At 39.6% G+C, this 19,982-nt stretch overlaps 1 protein-coding gene across 11 annotated transcripts in view; it reads left to right on the plus strand.

Moving 5' to 3' along the window:
• CASK (calcium/calmodulin dependent serine protein kinase) overlaps nt 1-16,937 on the plus strand; it is a 379,925-nt gene extending 362,988 nt beyond the window's left edge. For all 11 annotated transcript variants that reach the window (XM_020967084.2, XM_020967088.2, XM_020967093.2 and 8 more), the window contains 3 exons: nt 1,753-1,955; nt 7,011-7,094; nt 14,048-16,937. In XM_020967084.2, coding sequence (XP_020822743.1) covers nt 1,753-1,955; nt 7,011-7,094; nt 14,048-14,224 — 464 coding nt within the window. In that variant the 3' untranslated portion in view covers nt 14,225-16,937. The remainder of the gene's footprint in view (nt 1-1,752; nt 1,956-7,010; nt 7,095-14,047) is intronic.
• Nucleotides 16,938-19,982: the final 3,045 nt, after the last annotated feature.

Below are 19,982 nucleotides of genomic sequence, written 5' to 3' on the forward strand. Positions count from 1 at the left end.
TAGTCTGCCTTACCAGGGACGGGGATCAGAAGCTGCAAAGAAACACATTTAAACTTTAAAGAAACAGCTAACAGAAGGGATTGGGGGCGGGGTTTGGAAGGCTGCTTCAGCAGCTCCTTCCAGCTTCTGAGAAGTCCATTCTAGCTCTAAATCCTGTTATTTTATTCTGTATAGCTTATCAGGTGGGGGTTTTTTTGTTTTATTTTCTGCCTTTTGAAAGGACTTGAGGACAGAGACAGTTTCATTTTTGCCTTTGTGTCCCTAGCCCTTGGCTAGCAGAGTCCAAAGGCAAGTGCCTAGGAAATGTTCACTGAATTGAACTGAATTGAATCTGACTTTGGTGGTCCTTTTTTTTTTCTTCTTGGCATAAGTGTTTTATTTTTAAGCCTCTACATCAGCACCTTAGCAAACTAGATAGCTAGTTTGCTTTGAAACTCCCTCGAGAGTATTAGCAGCTAGGTGGCACAGTAGATAAAGTGTTAGGCCTGAAGTCAAGAAGACCTGAGTTCAAATTCTGCCTCAGATACTTACTGCTTGTGAGACCATGGGCAAGTTACTGTACCTGTTTGCCTCAGTTTCCTCATCTATAAAATGGGGATAATAATAACCCCTACTTCCTGGGTTGTTGAGAGGACTAAATGAGATAATAAATGTAAGACACTTAACATAGAACCTGGTACATTGTAATGCTGCTATTATCATTATTATCTTTTGTCATCATCATCATCTCCTCACTGTGTCACCTTGGACATATAAGTCTTTTCTCCTCTGTAAAATACAAAGGTTGGGCTAGAATAATTCTAGATGATATCGAAGTCCCCTTCCAGGTCTTAAGTTTCTATGGTTCTGTCATTTGATTTCTGTTACAAATATAGATAGATAGCTATATACACACATACATACATACATACATATATGAAATACACCTAAATGAACTTGTACATGTCTCATTAGGAGGCCATAGGAAAATGGTTATCAATAATATTTATATACATATATGAAATACACCTAAATGAACCTGTGCATGTCTTATTAGGAGGCCATAGGAAAATGGTAATCAATATAGTATGGTCTTCCTCTTTCCTAGGAGTTTGTACTATGTAATGGAAGTTAATGTTGAATTTTGGAAAATCCTATAGACTTCCAAGCACAGAAATCTCCTTCCTTTACCAGGTCTTAGCCATTAGCCAGTTTCCATATTAAAGTCCCTACCTTTCACCTACTTAAGGCCCAGTACTTCAAGGCATAAGTTCCCCTGCAAAATGAGTTATTAATTTCTTTATGTCATTAAGCACATTTCTCATTGTACTGTGGGTGAAAACAAGGAGTACTGAGTCTTCAGAAACATCAAGTAGTCCAATTTCGATACAGTGGAGAGGTGAGTACAGGAGAATAATGGTTTCTAGCTTGAGTCAGCCCAGGAAAAGCAGGATCCTGAGTTGGGGTACCCATGATGCCTTGGTTTCAGGAAGAGTTGGTAAGGAAGTACTGTATGGGCAGAGAGAGATGAAAAAAATCCCTTTCCACCTAAAAGCTGAAGTAATTAATAACCAAAACCATTCACTGCATATTCTCACCTTTATGCATGTAAACATGATTTATGCCAAAAATCAGCTAAAAGTAGAAATTATATTGATGTCATAAGAATGATACCAAAGGCTTAGAAATTTAAGAAAATAGTGAAACAGTTGACTTCATAGAGAATGCAGACTCTGCTTTTAAAACGTCTTCTTCAATGTGTTGTTTCTGCAGACACAACTAGACCTCCAAAGAAAGATGAAGAAAATGGGAAGAACTATTACTTTGTATCTCACGACCAAATGATGCAAGACATATCTAACAATGAATACTTAGAGTATGGCAGTCATGAGGATGCCATGTATGGGACAAAACTGGAGACAATACGGAAGATCCACGAGCAGGGACTGATTGCAATACTGGATGTAGAACCTCAGGTAATTAATTCCCAGACATTTGGAAACTCATGCCCTGCTGGTCTAGAAACTAATTTTAAAGATGGGGGCTTGAGGCAAGTTCCAAGGTGAGAAAAGCAATAAGTAACTTTTAATGCATTTCATAGTGCTTCTTAAAAGTATTAGAGAACACCTGTGACCAGAGACATGAGAGGGAAATCTGGAGCATAAATGGACTGGCATTTTGAGTTACGGCAGTAATCTTATAAACACACTCCATAATAAAAAGCAGCAGTTCTGCTTTCATTATCTTTATTACATTCAGAAATCTAATAAAGCAGCTGATTATCTGTGTTTACCTAGAACGTCCACACTGATCTGACGTTTGGTAAGAATCTTGTCCTGCATTAATACACCAGCTACCTCCCTCTCTAGATCTCAGTTATATTGAAATGACAGGATCATTGACTCTGTTTTTCCTAGAGGGGAGAGAACAGTGGACTTAGAGCCAGGTAACCTAGGATCAAATCCTGTGTGACCTCGGACAAATCACTTAGCCTTTCTAAGTTTGTTTCCTCATCTGTGAAATGGGATGATAATTTACATTTCACATTTTCACATATAACACTGATGTGAGGGAAGTATCTTGTAAAATCAACAGCGGTGTTGACTATTATTAAGGTAGGGACCATTGAGTTATTCTTTTGTCCCACCTTTCTCTTCCAGCATAGTTTATGCTTCTGTGTCTTTGGGACTGTATACCCCTTGTTAGAGGCAGGTTTCATACCACGGTGTAGTGGCACATAAACCATAACCCAAACAAAGGAAGCTATTCCTTCCTCAACATGAATTCATTTCCAGGATAGTGTTTTTTATGGGGTTTTCTATATTCTTACAAAGAAACACCTATAAATAAGAACTAACTATAGTGCTTCAGTGTTTCTGTGTTAACCTGTCAGGACATAGATTAATCAGTCAGATACAGAAGGTTTATGTTTTGTAAAGGACATTCATGTAAGTAAATAATAACTCTCAGTCACTTGACATAAAGTCTGCCATGCATAGACCAGTTTGATTTGATATCTCAGGCCTCTAAAGTAATTTTTATTTACAGTTTTCCTTCATAAGGTTTGTATTTTCCTGTATATTAAAATAACTTTAGATGAATGAGGAGTATTCCTTAGTCAGCACCAAAGCTAACTAGAGAAAAGAAGCCTCACTGTAAGTTGTCCTCTGAATTTATACCATAGGATATGAGGCAGGGTTTGTGATGAGGTCCATCTGATACTGCTTGCATCAAATTCCAAGGTAGGCTTCACGTGCTGGCAGGGAGTGTTAATGAGATTCTAGCATACTAGAAAGTTGTACTAGCAGGATCCAGTGCTTGTACATAAACAGCTGTAAACTAGAGGAAAACAAATCTGGCCCCTTGAAACTGACCCAGAAGCTCATTTTCATAAGCTTTCAATCCATGAAACAATTCAGAGTTATTTTTTAAACTAGTTTTCATCTCATTTACATTTAGCATGGAAATATATTTTGATTTACCACATATCTGTTTCAGAATTTGGTTGCTAAATACCCTTCATTCATTCATTCCACAACCATAGCAGCTATTTTAACTATGTTATTAAGCACTTACTGTGAACAAGACACTGTTTTAGAGAGTGGAGGCAGTATGAAGCTGAATGGGACATTCCCTAGCCTTGGGAGATAGGTACTAATATCTTCCCCATCTTACAGATGGGGAAACCGAGCCTGAAGGAGGTTGAGTGACTTGTTTAGAATCACACAGCTAGTAAGTGACTGAGGCAGGATTTGAATTTATGTCTTCCTGACTCCAAGTTCAGCATTCTATCAACTCTAAGAGCCCTAAATTTATGTAATGCTTTGTGATTTGCAAAATTTGTGTGTGTGTATACAGCTGTGTGTTTTTATATATGTAATGTATGTGTATGTATGTGTGTATACATATGTGCATATGTGTGTGTGTATAGAGAGGGGGGGAGAGAGAGAGAGAGAGAGACAGTGTCAGTTTCATATGTTCCCCACAACAACCCTGTGAAGTAAATAGCAAAAGTATTGTTATCCCAGATTGTTGGGCATATGAAAAAGCCAAGCTGTAGTCAGGTTCTGAGACTTACCAGTGCACATAAATAATAAGATGCCAAGCATAGCTAGAAGCCATGTCATCTGATCATCTGATTCCAGGTCCAGTGAATTGTTTGTTAGGCAGTAAATATGCACATACTTTTTTTTCTTATCCTCACCTTGCCCTCTAAAGGCAAAGATAATATTAATAACTGAAATTTATATAACACTTTCTTTAGTTTACCTCATGTATTCATCAACACAATTCTGTTAGGAAAGTAATACTTTATTTTATTTTATCTTAATTATTATTAACCCAGTTGGTGAAAAAGTTAAAGCTCAGAGAAGCTGCATAGCCTGACCAGAGTCACCCAGCTAATTAGTGTCTGAATTACTGGCATTTGAACCTATTACTCCTGGTTCCTGTGTCTGGCATTCTTTTCACTATCCAACAGTACTTCTTTGACAAGAGTTTGGCACCCAGTGCCACCATAAAGGCGAGTACAGTACTGAACTCCGGAGTGGATCTAGTCATTATACAAGTAAACCAAAACAGTATTAAAAGCATCTGTATCAAGCTTTGGAATTCATTTTTTTCCCAGCATCAAATTTATCGTCTTGATAATTTGTGAAAGAAAATTCCCCAAATCTTTTAGAATTAGGGGGCAAATGAAAATAGAAAGGGTCCACTGGTTGCTTCCTGAAAGAAATCCCAAAATCCAGAACTTCAGGTCAAAGAAAAAGTACTGCAAGCATCTAGAAAGTACATTCAAGAAGTCAGTGAATAAGCATATATTAAAATGGAGCAGCTAGGTGGTGCGGTAGATAGAGCACCAGCCTGGATTCAGGAGGACCTGAGTTCAAATCTGGCCTCAGACTCATAACACTTACTAGCTATGTGACCCTGGGCAAGTCACTTAAACCCAATTGCCTCGCCGAAAATGCACCAAAAAAAAAAAAAGTGAGTTGGGGATTGGAGTTGGGAGGGTGTCTTAAATGAAGGACAACAAGGGAGGAGGAAGCAGGCTACTCCCCACCCCTGAGGTGTAAGATGAACTTGAAAGGTGGGGTAGAGTAGTTACATAGGGCTTTATATGCCAAACAGAGGATTTAATATTTGATCCTGGGAGTGATAAGGAGCCACTGGGGGTGGGAGAGGGGTGATTTGGTCAGATGGACATTGTAGGAAGATTACTTTGGCAGCTGAGGGGAGGATGGACTGGGAATGGGGAAGAGAGAAATGGCAGGCAGATCAACCAGCAAACTTTTTCAGTAGTCCGAGTATGGTAATGAAGGCCTACACCAAGGTGATGATAGTATTAGAGGAGAGAAGGGGACATATGCTAGAGATTAAAGGTAAAATCAACATGCCTTAGCAACAGAGTGGATAGTGAGGAGTCCTAAATGACACCTGCATTGTGAGCCTAGGTTACTAGGAGGATGGTGGTAATAGGGAGGTTAGGAAGTGGGAAGGATAGGTATGGGGGGAGGGGTCAGTACAGTAAAGAATGGGTTCAATTTTGCAAATGTCAAGTTTAAGATGTTTGGAGCACATCCAGTTCAGTAGACCAGTGCGATACACAGTTGGAGATGAATGACTGTAGAACAGCCAAAAAAGGTTAAGGCTGGATAAGTAGGTTTGAGAATGATCAGAGTAGGATGAATGCATGAGAGCTGATTATTAAAGTTAAGTTAAAAAGGGTAAGGATTAATGGCCATTACATTTGGCATTTAAGTCAGTCAATAAATATTTACAGTCTAATAGGGAAAGACAGCACAGTGAAGGGAATTAAAAGGGGCAGGGAGGGCTAGATGTGGTAGAGAAAAAAAAACTCCCAAATTAGTGTAGCCAGGTGGGAAATGAAATATCTGTCCTAAGGCCCATCCTTAAATGGAGTTTTGGGAGTTGATGGTTCTGCCCTCAGATCAGAGGGGAAGAGCTATGACACGGTGTGAATACCAAGGCTGATTCTGTCTTACTGGATGATGAGTTTTCCCACTGATTTCATTCCTGGGGCATAGTGGAGAATCCAGAATAGTGCAGACAGGTGGGAAATGAGGAAGAAATTAAGAGATCATAAGTAACTTTGGAGAGAGTAATTTTAGTTGAATGATGAGGTTGGAAGCCAGACCATAAAGAGTTTAAGAGTGTGAAAGGAAAGGAAGTGGAGCCATCTACTGTAGAAGACTTCCCCTAGTTTGACCACAAAAGGCCTGAGAAATAAGGGATAACCACTGTTGGTGATGGATGGGAGAGATAAGGGTGTGTTTATAGAAAACAGGAAATCAGCTAAGGGCTATAAAGTCAAGTACAAAGTATAACAGCAATTCTTCCAATTAACTTAGGTAATATCACTTTAAAAATATATTGGCATCACTCAAACATCGGCAATAAACTTTCAATTCTTTAAGTCATTTTTAAGGAGTATTTTGTAATTATATTAATACAAGTCATGAGTATGTCTTTGTAGGTTGACTAATTATCAGATATTTTATGCATTTTATAGTTATTTGAATGATATTTCTTTCTATTATTTCCTCTTCCTTTTTGTTAGGTGAGTTCAAGTCCGGCCTCTGATACTTTTAATGGGACCATTAAATTAACCTCTCAAACAAGCCTCAGCTTCTTGATGTGAAATGGGAATAGTAATGCCTTCGGTATCTACCTCACAAGGTTGTTAGGAGGCTTAAATGAAATTGTGTGTGTGTGTACACATTATAATATACATACTATATATAAGCACCTTCAAATTTGCATTTGTTGTTATTTATGACAAGAGAGTCAATGCAGCAATCATATGGCATTATCTTTTTCGTAGGAAAAAAGTCTACTTTGTGGACTTCTTGTAGATGGCTATTTTCTATTATTTTGAGGGGAAAGGGATACTTATTCTGTAATTAAGTTTGCTGCAAAGGTTTTGTCAGTTCTTTTATTTCTCTCTGTGAACCTGTGCAAAGGACACATTGGCTCTTCTCCCTGCAGAAGTCTTGTTTCTTTTCACACAGGCACTGAAGGTCCTGAGAACTGCAGAATTTGCTCCTTTCGTAGTTTTTATTGCTGCACCTACGATTACTCCAGGTATCAATGAGGTAAGAACTGCTCAGACTTTTAAATGTAAAAATGTGCTGATTAAAGGATCCCTCTTTGTTGTGTGTAAAGGCCTGAGAGCACAGTGAGGTTAAACACTGCAGCTGGTGGAGCATGGGAGCCTCTTTCTGCACTGAGAACGTAGCAGATGTAGGCTGATTTTCACATTCATCCAAGTTTACCCAAGCGAGTTTCATGAATTCGTTATCCTGCATTTGCAGCCACAGCCTTTTGTTTTGTATCTACTTGCCTGGTGATCCTGGTGATAAGTGATCTTTTGAGTGACCAGGCCAAGGGTGGGGAACCCGAGGCCTGGAGGCCACATGTGGTCCTCTAGGTCCTCGGTGCAGCCCTTTGACTGAATCCAGACTTCCCAGAATAAAAGGATTTGTTCTGTAAAACTTGGATTCAGTCCAAAGGCCACAGCCAGTGACCTAGAAGGTCACTTGTGGCCTCAAGACTACAGGTTCCTCACCCCGGGGACCAGCCTCTCCCCTTTGCGCATCCCTAAAGTAGTGGAACCATCGAAATGGGCAGTTATTAAGCTGAAATCACTTCACTCTTAAGTCTGTCATTGAATTGGAAATGATGGTTTAATTATAGATCAGTATCTTAGTTTTATAATGTGTATATTTAATTACATTTCCAATGTAGGGGTGAAAAGTTTTGTTGGTGGTAGGGTTTTTTTGGTTTTTCAGTCTGGCCCTATGATTTCATTGGTATAAAGAACACCCTACCAGGAAATGCCTAATGATGAGGGTTAGTGCTTTCTCTGCAGTTTAGAGTCTTAGAACATCACCTGGGGCACTGAGAGAGGTTAAGGCCAGGGTCATCTGGGCAGTAGATGTGTGAGGGGGCATTTAGACGCCAACAGCCCTGGCTCAGAGGCCAGCTGCCACACAGCTGCCTCTCCAGAGATGTTTGTGTTGTTGTTCAGTCGTGTCCGACCCTTTGTGACCAGAGTTACTGCAGTGGTTTGCCATTTCCTTCTCTGGTGAGCTAAGGCAAACAGGGTTAAGTGACTTGCCCAGGGTCACACAGCTAGTGATGCTGGATTTGAACTCAGGTCTTCCTGACTCTAGGCCCAGATCTCTATCGATTGAGCCACTAGCTGCTTCCAGAGAGGTTACAACTTTAAAACTAGTTATTTAATCAGAGTCTAGTAGCATTTAAACAAAATCACAGAATATTGCACCTGAAATGCAAGTTAGTGGTCATCAGGTTCAACCTTCTCATTTTATAAATGAGGAAACAAAGACCCAGAAAGAAGTGGCTTGCCTCTGGTCTCAAAATTAGTCATTGTGAGAGCTTGGGAGAATCCAGGTCTCTTGACTTCTATTTCTGTGTTCTTTGTCCACTGTGACATATCAGAGGGAAAATCTTATTGAAGTGAGCATTAAAGTGAACCTGGGTGTGTGTGTGTGTGTGTGTGTGTGTGTGTGTGTGTGTGTGTGTGTGTGTGTGTGTGTGTGTGTGTGCGCGCACACTAAAGCTTCATAGGTCCTGAGGGCCCTGACAAGGGAGCTTACTGCCTCAGAGGCTGACCTTTGGCTGTGTCTCCAGTAGCTCAAGGGAGAGGTAGAATGGTCATGTTCACATCCTGCCTGTGATAATCACAAGTTGTGTGACCCTGGGCAAGGCCCTTAACCTCTCTCCACCATATTGGTGCCAGGCTGGGCTAATTAAGCTTGACATCAAGTTTTCCTTGATGCTCAGGTTTCCCTGAGGCTCTTCTGTCTCCATTTCAGAGGGAACTAACTAGAGTTTTGCCTCAAGGTGGTGAATTCAGAGGGGGCTGAGCAATAGAAGAACTTAAGTGCCCTGAGAATGACCTCTTCCTACTCTTCTCTGGCCTCTAAGCAGCCTCCTTCGATCTCTGAATCACTCCATCTAAGTGGCTTAGTGGTTAGAGCACTGGGCCTAGAGTTAGAAAGATCTAAGTTCAAATGCAGTCTCAAGAGATCTAGCTGTGTGACCTTGGGCAAGGGTAGGTCAGAGGGTTCCAAGTCACACACTCTTTCATCTTCCTGCTTCCTTCGTAAGACTGACAACCCTCGTGAAAATGTCTGCTTTTAAGGAGTCGTCTGGGGCACTAAGAGGTTAGGTGACTTGCCTGTGGTCATGCTGTGTGAGTCAGAAGCAGGACTTGCTGACCCTCTGACAATAAACTTCAGAGAGTTCTCTCCTCCCTCAAGACACAGTTCAGGCCTCACCTTTCCTATGAAGCCTTTCCTGATCCCAGCTCCCAATGCCCTTACTCCCAAACTGCCCAGTATTTAACTACTTTGCCCTTATTTTTATTTATTCTCTATATTGTTTTGTCTTTTCTGTCTCATTAGAATGTAACTTCTAGTGGTTAAGGACTATGTCATTAATAGTGTTTGCATCTCTAGTACCTAACACAATGCCTGGTGTGCAGTAAGTACTTAATAAATGCTTGTTGATTAATAAATAAGGCCATCTGTCTTCCTATGTGCTCTGTACATAGGAGCTTAATATGTAGCTAGTGAATTAATAAATTAATGAGTTGTAGCTCTGAGCTAGAGTAATTATTGATGACTTTAATTATGTCTGTTATTAGTATCTCCTGTGCAGAGATGAGACCTTTGCCCTAGTCTGCCCACCTTTCCACACGGCCAGCCCCCATGTGTTGATGCATAGTAAAAGATGGAGTGATAGGAAGTTGTGGTCAGAGAGAAACATCCGATTTTTTTGATTAAGGAAGCGAAATGTTTGTGGTTAATGGTGGGATCTAGGGTGTCATTGAGGTAGAGGTAAAAGGTCAGTCAAGAAAGGGAGGAAGGGAGGTTATTAAGCACCTACTGTTTACCAAGCACTGTGCTAAGTGCTTTACAGGTATCTCATTTACTCCTCAAAACAATCCTAGGAGATAGATACTATTCTCATCTGCATTTTACAGTTAGGGAAACTGAGGCAGACATGTGTTAAGTGACTTGCCCAGGGTTACACAGGTCCTGCTTGCTCTGGGCCCAGCACCCTATCCACTGCACTACTTACCTGGTATTTCAGGAGACCTAGAAATTGGGAGGTATGGGAGTTTGGCAAATCATTAATGTGGATATGAGGAGGTGGAAAGTAAAAGAAGATGATGTTTAACCAAGTGTTGGACTCCCCTTACAAAGGCAAAAGAATAACCTGCAGGGACCACTGGGATGTAGATTGGGTGGGAAATTGTAATTGAGTGACGTTAAAGGGAAAAAAATTACTAAGTGATAGTAAAGGAAAATCTACAAGTGGCAGTGAAGAGCAAGGAATATCCTTATTCACTCCTTGGGCCCTACTCGATGATTTGGAGGGGGGGAGGGAATCTGGGCTGGCAAGAGCTCAAGGGATCCTGCTCTGAGCCCAAACTAGTATTTCTTAACCTCTATGGCTCCATCCATTTACAGAGGTTTCAAGAAAAAAAGGGCCAGATGACTGGGTGCCCCAGGACCACCATGGCCACCTAAAGCAGGCATGGTCCATACCCCAAACCTTGGAGACTCCAGAGCCCCAAGACAGTAGGTGGAGCAAGCTTGAAGCCACACCCAGGCTGGATGATCTCATGAAAGCAGCTCACTTAGTTGTGGGAGAATAGCGGTCCATTTAAAGTGCCATTTGGGAATTTATCATTCTGTCAGACTGTACCTACTAAAAAATGTTCCAGCCTAGCAAAGAGAGGAACATGCTGTGCAGTCTTTCATGTTTTCATCAGTTAGCAGAATAATACAGAGATATTCCAGTTAACCTCAAAAGGGTTGCTTTTTGCCTTTGTACAGCCAATGAATACAGCTAGGTGGCTCAGTGGATAGAATGCCAGACCTGGAGTCAGGAAGACTCATTTTCTTGAGTTCATTTGTGGCGTAAGACACTAGCTGTGTGACCCTAGCCAAGTCACTTCACCCTATTTGCCTCACTTTCCTCATCTGTAAAATGGGCTGGAGAAGGAAACAGCAAACTACTCAGTGTCTTTTCCAAGAAGATCCCAAAAGGTGTCACGAAGAATCAGACACAACTGAAACCACTCAACAACAGCAGCAAATTATGTTTTAGAAAACGGAATGGGGAGAGAGAGAAAGGAAAGAGAGAGAGAGAGAGAGAGAGAGAAGGAAGGAAGGAAGAAAAGAACAGGGAATGGGAACTCCTCTAGATCAGATTGTTGCCTTGTTTCTGTTACTTAAAAAGGATAGATTAATAGAAACTCAGTGGAAACCTGATGATGGGGCTCACAGAAAATCAGTTTCACAAATGACCTCACAGCAAAATTAAGATATCGGAAATTTTCCATTTCTGTACTTTCAAGGAAGATCTATTAACTAAATTTGCCTAAGTGCTTTTTATTTTTATTCATTTTACTTTTTACATCATTTCATTTGCATAGAATATATTTCTAAACTATAATCTACTTTTCTACTTTATTTCAGTATACAAACATTTCAAAAGCATCTGTTAAGTGGTTTATTCTTTTGTTATATTATTTTCTTGAATTATCATCTTTGCTTTTTTTTTTGCCTATTTTTCCTGCCCTTTTATTAACTTTCCAAAGCTGCCAAAATGGTGCAGAAAACTGCCTGTAAGTACCAGCTAGGAGCTGATGAAATGCAGCCCTGTTTCTTTTAATAGATTTAGAATGTAGACTGTTCTGTTCCCACTCAGTGCTGCTTTTGCTGTTAGAATAAAGGCATTTTGTTTTCACTGACTTAATCCCCACTCCTGTAAGTTAAGTACATGTAGTAAGGGCTACTTTTTGTGAAGAAAAGAAGAAAGAAGCATAACGTCACCATTCAAGCTCAGAGAGAGATCTCCAGTTCAGGATGAAACATTTAGTCACTTTACATATCAAATTTGGAACACAATTAATACTTCAGACTCCAAGTCTCCTGACTCTACACTTGACAGCCTTTATGGGCAAAAGGTAGCCTTCTGGTGGTTTTGAGAAAACAAGGACTATTCCTTTAACCAAAAACTACCTAGAAATCCTCTGCCAGAAGAATATGATTTCTCAGTTTCCCATAGAGCCATATTTCAGGGAAACAGACTGAGGTTGTAACTCTGATGGTGTGTACTTTTCATTTCTAATCAATTTGAGTTTGCTGATACCAAACCAAGGGGAGACTTTGTAAAGGCTGTTCCCTAGTAACCCCATATCTTCTGAACAAAGGCAGATTTGCCCTTCCCTGCAGTGAAGTCACAGTGAAAAGACTATGCTTTTAGGGATGAGCAGATGTGTCTAGACACACTGATAATAAAAGGGTAATTGTGAGCCCCAGCCTTATCTGTAGAATAGGTAATACCTGGTGTTCAAAGAATATTTCTAAAACTACTTTTAAAGAAGTAAATGGCCCTGAGAAGAGGTACCACATTTTTATCTTCAGAGTACTTAATGGAAGTACTCAACTGCTTTGACCCCCTTCTCTGTGGTGCAATTACGATAGAATTAGCTCATTCCATCCTTGTTAATCAGTTTATGCTGATCACTCTTCCCACAGAGCCCAGATTTTACCGGTAGTAGTTTGATCTGTGTGTTAAACCGAAAGGACACCTAACATAGACACCCTTTGTGCTTATGACATCTGGTCCTTCAAGGCAACACTACCTGTCCTTTATTTGGGAAATTTGCAGATTACTAGCCTTCCATGCCCCTGAAAGGGATTGGTTCTTTTTTTTCATCAGGTCCTTTGTGTGTATGTGTTACATGTGTATATATACAGATATATATATATACACATGTATGGCATAATGAACTTGGTAAATATGTGTATGTGTACATATATAAAACAATCAAATTTTAGCAAATTTGCCCTCTCTTTTAACTTACTATAATGGGATTCAACTTTCTATTTTCCCTTGAGAGGTCTCCGTCTTGAAGCAACAAAATAAAATGGGCTATGTTATGAGTAAAGTTACATGGACATGTCCTCTTTAAATTTTCATTTGCTCTTGGCTCACTGTTAGCTGTGGGTGTTTGCCAGAGAACTGAATGTGATATTGGTTTGGGGAAATATCATGAATAGTGGCTTAGTGCTCATTGATATTGACAGCTTATCTCTGCAGACTGCCTGTGAATGCCTGGTAGGTTTGCACATGAACTCAGTTGTTTTTTAGCAGTTCATCAGGCCAGCAAGTGCTGTGTCATACTTTGGAAATGATCCATCCCACACTGAGTGCTTCTCATTTTGTAGCATCCAACAAGCATTTGCCTGTGGCATTTCCTTGTGTTAGTACCTTTACATGCCTGGAACATGTTGGCAGTTAAATAGAAAAAGAGGGAAGCAGTTTACTGTCAATAGAAGGCTGCCTCATGCAATTAGAGCTCTGGTTTGGGAGGGCCAAGAATCAAGTTAGATGTTGTTCAAGCATATACCTGTGCCAAGAAAAAGGGAATTGGAGATCTCTGATCATGAAGATCAAGAAATACCTTGATTTACTGGTTTGAAAACAGGAGAATGAAGTGAGGACTGTGGGATAGCACTTAAGCTGTGAAGAGACTGAGGAAAGAGAAATGATTAAAGAACCAGTCAGCCAGGCTGGTTAACTGCCGTTGTCTGTGTAAACCACACCCCATGCCCCTTGAGGGGCTTCCTAGGTAGGTCAGCCAACGGAGCTTCTGGGTTTTGTTGTTCAAGAGTGTCATTCTTTGTAGTGTTATTGTCTCCTCATTCCCCACTCCAGCCTTCCTAGAAACTAGAAGAGTGTCCTGTTGCATGCTGGGCAGCTCCCATTACACATAGCAGTTTACCAAAGCTGCAGTGTGTGGCAACTTGTTTCTTTCGGTTATAACTGTATTTATTCATGGCTTCATCCGGTGGGACTGGGCGAGGAGGCCTGACCTTGGCAGAACAAATGAAAATCAGGAGAACTAAAGAATCCAACTGACTTTTCTCTTTTCTTTGCTTCCTGACGTACCCCCTCCCCATCCCGTCTCTAATCTCCACCTCCCCAAATCACTATTTAGGATGAATCTCTTCAGCGCCTGCAGAAGGAGTCTGATATCTTACAGAGAACATATGCACACTACTTTGATCTAACGATTATCAACAATGAAATTGATGAAACAATCAGACATCTGGAGGAAGCCATTGAGCTCGTTTGTACAGCGCCACAGTGGGTTCCAGTCTCCTGGGTCTATTAAGCCTCTCACCAGATAACTGAAGAATTCTGTCATATCTGGGAACCACCTCATACATGAAAAAACCTCTTCATTCCTGGCCTTGTGTCAACAGGTCTCGGCCCCTAGAGACTACCTAGATGTAGTGTGACCTAAATTTAACTATTGTCATGTCCGAATAGATAGGAGGAGGAAAAAAATTAAACACTAACTTAAAGAGACAGTATCTTTTTTAATCAGTTCTCCTAAACTTTAATAAAAATGTATCTTTAAATGTATGTATTATTCAATCCTTTGGAATGTTATATTTTTGGAAATCATAGCTTTTTATTTCAAAGGCCCCTTAAAACTGCACAAAATAGATGCTGCTTTCTATAATCTATTTTAATAATAATAAAAAATAATTCTGTTACCTTGACATGGGGGTGGAACACTACATTCTTTTTAGAGTCTGATTTTATGGATTGGAATATCTTGCTTTCCTTTATTTATTTGAAATAATCTAGTGATTACAAAACATTTTTAAAGGCCTTTTTTCTCTTTTTTTTAGAATAGTATTTTTGTTAGGTACTTTTATGTAACATCCAGATAATGTGATACTGTCTCTTTGAAGAATTCTGTCAACCTTTTAGAGATTTGAAATTGGGTCTTGACTCTTAATGCATGTGGACAGTCGCAAGCTTTCATGCTGTCGGTGTATCTGTGTTGAAAAAAACTGTAATCTACAGCAGAAGTACATTCCGTTCATGGGAAAACTACCCAAGGGAATAAAAATAAAATGTTATGACTAAGTTGTAAACCTATGCACATCCCTTGCATTTTGGGCAACTTTATAAAAAAAAACTGATTTTTATTAATAATAATCATGTAGTGAAATGTGTTTGTAATTTTGTCTCAATTTAATTTGTTGTAAGGTGGGAGGGGGAATTGCTGGTTTCATCATTTCGGATCTGTGTTGTCTGAGAGTATTAACGTTTTAATTCAGCAAAGAAATGCAGATTTTTAATATGTATGTAATTGTTTTAAATTTACCCATTTTAAAAGAAAATAATGTGCAATGAAGAAACCAGTTTAGGCATTTGCTATAAACTGAATATTCCAAAAAGATTCATCTTTGACAGCCCTGTAAATTCCTTAAGAATGGTAACTGGCACTACAGTTTGACCAATCTTTTTTTTAAATACACTTCCTTTTATGTGTTCAACAATTAAATGCCTTTGGGTCCTTCATTTCATTACAGATTGGTTCAGTTTTGAAAATCAACACTTTTAGATTTTATGATGCATTGGATGTTAATCGAACCATCAGACGGCCCTAGAGTGAATACAAGTCTGCAGTGCACTCCGGGGGTCCCCAGCCAACAACCACGAGAGCACAACTTGAACAGTTTCTGACCCCTAGACAGCAGTCAGCCATATATTTACTTGAGGACCATCTGGGAAAGCTACTTCCTCTTGCTTTATCCCTTGGCACAGGTGAATTTTTTATTTCATGTTAGCTGAGAGGCATTGACCATCTTATCACCCTCCCATGACATCACATTCTGCCAGTGCAAGTGGTCAGAGGCTTGACGTTCCTCATACCCTCTACCCCATGCATCAGTTGTTGGTGTTGTTTTTAAATTAGTATTATGTGGCTCATGAAGAGTACGTCATTTTTGTCCTTTTATGATTCAGTGCAACAAATTTTATGGGTAAAATGGCCTGTGCTTGATTGTATTGACAATAGCCTAGGTTACTCCGTGCCTTGGCAGGACTAGCAAGATGAGTTCCTGTCAAAAAACAAAAAAAACAAAAAAACCTTTCATTTAAAGGACCAAATGTATTAATTGTGCACAATTTAGAAATTGGCAGCTCCCTCTCATGGCTTCTGTTGTTAATAATGCCAGTGGCCATGACAAGATAATTTTAAAACTTACTAAAGCAAATTGTTAAATAAGGTTCATGACCTTAAAAAACAGACAAACTGGAAGTTGCTCATCTGCTCTAGACATGTACACATGCAGATATTATTCCTGACTTTATATGTGATTCCAAAAAAAAATGTATTTTGGTACATTCTAGTATCACTTTAAGCCTGAGAAAATTTAAGCCTAGTGAGTTATTCACTTGATGGTACTGACCACAGTCAGGGCTCATTTCCGTTTTCATGAGCCTGCTCTACCTCATTTCCCATCAAAGCACAAAGAACAAACAACTCATGAAATGGGAAACAAAATGACAACAACAACAAAAAACTTCCCTCCTTTTTCAGTAGAGAAATTGATCCACTTTCTGGTCAGATTTCCAGATGATGTCCTCTTAAATCGTTGCTGTATCCATATAGATTTGTTAAATGAAGCGACTGTTTTAGAAGTAGTCCTGTCATCTGTAACCATCAGAAAGACTAGTTTCTTGTTCTAATAAATAGGAATAGTCATCACTTGGATTTATATAGCCCCTTTCTTCTGAAGAACTCAAATGCTTCGCCTCTCATCTCATCAAGCTCACCCTGAATGTTGTGCAAGGGTGAGTATGTTCTTATCTAGTTAGCAAGTGGGGAAACTGAGGTACTGAGTAATTGAAAGAGGAAGCTAGAACTAGAACTTAGATCTGCCAGTTCCTTACTGACCACTCCTTCCACATGACTGCACTGATACAATCTGATGAATAATAACTGTATGTTTCCATTATTATGCCTTTCTTTCTCAAAAACCATCTTCACTATTTAGTAAAATTAAAATACTCGGATTCCGGAATTCTGTCTTGTTGTTGTTGTTGTTGTTGTGGTCGCTGCTGCGCTTCATCATTATCTACTCTACACACTTGGCCACTAGACAGAGCAAGTGCTCGTACAACTTCGCTGTTTCCATTCCATTGAAAAAACCATTATCTTTCACCTTAAAGACTAGGAATGAATAACTGAAAATTCAGTAAAAAGTTAAAACCACTCTATTCAGAAAACTCTTTACCGTGGCAAGGAGAGCAGCATTTCTGTCATGTTGAATTCTGTGTCTAGAAAAAGAAATCATCTTTTCTATTCATGAGCTACTCCAGTTATCGAAAAGGAAAATTTTGTTCAATTAAATAGTTCTGAAGTTTCCCAGGTCAACAATAACACTGAAGTCAAAATTTTCCCCATGCAATTTAAATACCTCTTGACACTTAAGAGCTATTTTTAAATAGCTAGATAATTGCTACTATGTGCAAGGCAGGACAAGTACAAAGATAAATTTAGTAAGAGGAAAAATGAGATGAGGGCAAAGAAGAAGTTCTGACAAAGAAGTCGGGGAAAATAGAGTTCATTTTCTGCTAGGAAAATTGGGGAGGAAAACTTCATGGAGGTTGTAGCACCTGAACTAATGAGGAGGAAGTATATTCCAGGCCTGGTAGACAACTTGCATGAACATTCAGAAGATTGTTCAGGCCATTTTATTGGAGTGGCAAAATATTTAGGGAAGTCAAAGAGCTTGTTGGATTAAGGAATGAAGCCAGTGTGCATCTTTAGGATTCTGAATGCAGTGTCCCATTACTTGAGGTTGTCAGTGATAAATATTTTTCCTCAACCATAGCAGACCTGGATTTCTGTCTTCTTAAGGCCCATGTACAATAAGGGATTATAATTTCTGAAGAGGAATTATAGGAAAAATCTGTTGGAGTAAAGAGATCTTGCAATTGTCTGCCTGTTAAAGCTTCAAGTTCATTTCTTGGCCAGACTTTGGTAACCATCATGAAAATAAACCCATTTGCCCAAAGTAAAAAGAAATGGAAGGGAAGCTGCTGCTATTTAAATGAATAAGGCACTAAAAATCAAATTGCCTTTATCCTATTGATGTCATCCTCCTTTATTCTAGGACAGTAGATTAACTTCTTAACCTGAGGCAAAATGTATTCAAAATTGCCTATAAGTTAATTATTTCATACACTTCTTAAAAAAAAAAAGCACCTAAAGTCATGTCTTCCTGGAACAAAGAACCAAGTAAACCAAGCACCTTGTGATTTGGAATTTCATAAGCAATTTTTTCTTTTCATTCTCATTTTTTTTCTGGCCTCTTCCTCAAGCAGCTGTTCTTTTCCATTATCCAATTGATTCTTCACAAATACAAATATTATTATTACTATCCTTTTTAAGAAGGTTTATAATGCTAAGACAAGTAAGGAAGACAGATTAAATTTCCTCTTACAACTTGTCAGTGATGTTAAAGGTGCCTAACCACCTTTCTCTTCCTCTGGACTTCCAATTAATCCTTTTCTTTGAAATATAACTCTTCTGCAATAACCCACAAGCTGTAGGCGTTTGCTGGTTTTGTAGAAGGTTTCTTTTTCTTATCCTCAAGAGGTAACTTTTTTTTTTTTGCATATCTCCTTTGGATGGAGTGTAATCATCCCTGGGTATTCACATGGATCCATGATCTCTTCAATTCAGGAGTTCTCTCTCCAACAACGTAGATGACAGCATCTCCATGCCTGCCAACCCAAGAATCTCTTTATCCTCTCCCAAAAGGTCCACCCAATGTGATGAAGGCTTTTCTCATTTCTTCTCAAAATCATAAAGGTATGAGTGCAATTCAGTGGCTCTTATCCCTGCCATTCCTAGGTGTTCCCATGTGACCAGTCCATCTTTTATTCTGGTCCTGCGATTCCTTGAGGACGCCCTCTGGTCCTGTTTCTTTTTGGCATTTCTCATTATGTGTTGCAGCCCATTCATTGCTGCTGCCTGCCTCCCTGTGGACCTCCTTGTGGTGCTCAGCTTTAGTTCTTAGGATGCAGCGTCTGTGTCTTGCTGCAGTATAAGTAACACTGGTAAAAATATCATTATTGAAAAAATGGACCTCTGCTTTTGTGAGAGGATTGGGGTCAGGAAAAGAGTTTTGCAATTTCCCAAAAGCAATCCAATCCTCTCCCTCCCTGAATACTAGGTCCAGCTCCTTGTAGAGCTTTATACTCTCTGTCCCAGTTATACATAGTATTGGACTAACTGTATGGCATCTATCCAAATGCATGTTGAAATCTGGGCAACAGACATTCTTCCTCTACTTTCCTGTGTGGATGCAGTGTTCTGGGGGCACAATGTCATCTGCAGACAGGAGCATCTGGGGGACCTCACCATCCTTGACCTGGACTCTGAGCTCTCTCTTCTGCCATGGTGGCCAATGGTCTTGTTTTATGCTTCCCCTGATGTTAATGATCATGGGGTCACTGAACAGGGATATTTCTGTTGTTACATCTTCCTTGAAAGTGACCTTGGTGTGCGGATGGGAGGAAATCATTGTGAAGGTGCTTCTCAGGCAGCATTTTGTTCTGCTGCATTAAAACTTTCATCATTGATGACCATAAAAACAATGGGATCTTCTGTTCTCTACCTCTTTCAGTTAATTGTGAGGTGGTAAAGATGTGGTGCGTTGTTGAATATAGGTTGCAAAAACCTGCTTGTTACCTACTGTCCTTATTGAGGATGCCCTCGATTTGTGTATTTGTGAGTCTCATTAAAAATTTTGTATAGATGGGAGAGTAGCCCATAGATAAGTAGTTATTGATGTTCTCTTGGTCACCGTGTTGTCAACATTATTAAGGTCCAAGAGTTTTTCGCACTTTTGGTATCTCTCATCCTTCAGATACCATGTACATTAGTCCATCATTGGTCCCACAGTTTTATCATCACCTTCAGCATAAATTTCATCTATATATACTTAGTCTGTTTCCCATATTCCCAAGTATGGCTTTTCCCATATTTATTCTCTCTAATGCCATTTCTACCTCCTCTCCAAGAACAGCTGGGACTATAATATTAGAAGCCAGGTGGT

The sequence above is a fragment of the Phascolarctos cinereus genome, unplaced genomic scaffold (assembly GCF_003287225.1).
Source record: "Phascolarctos cinereus isolate Bilbo 61053 unplaced genomic scaffold, phaCin_HiC Scaffold_726;HRSCAF=1367, whole genome shotgun sequence".
Taxonomy (NCBI): domain Eukaryota; kingdom Metazoa; phylum Chordata; class Mammalia; order Diprotodontia; family Phascolarctidae; genus Phascolarctos; species Phascolarctos cinereus.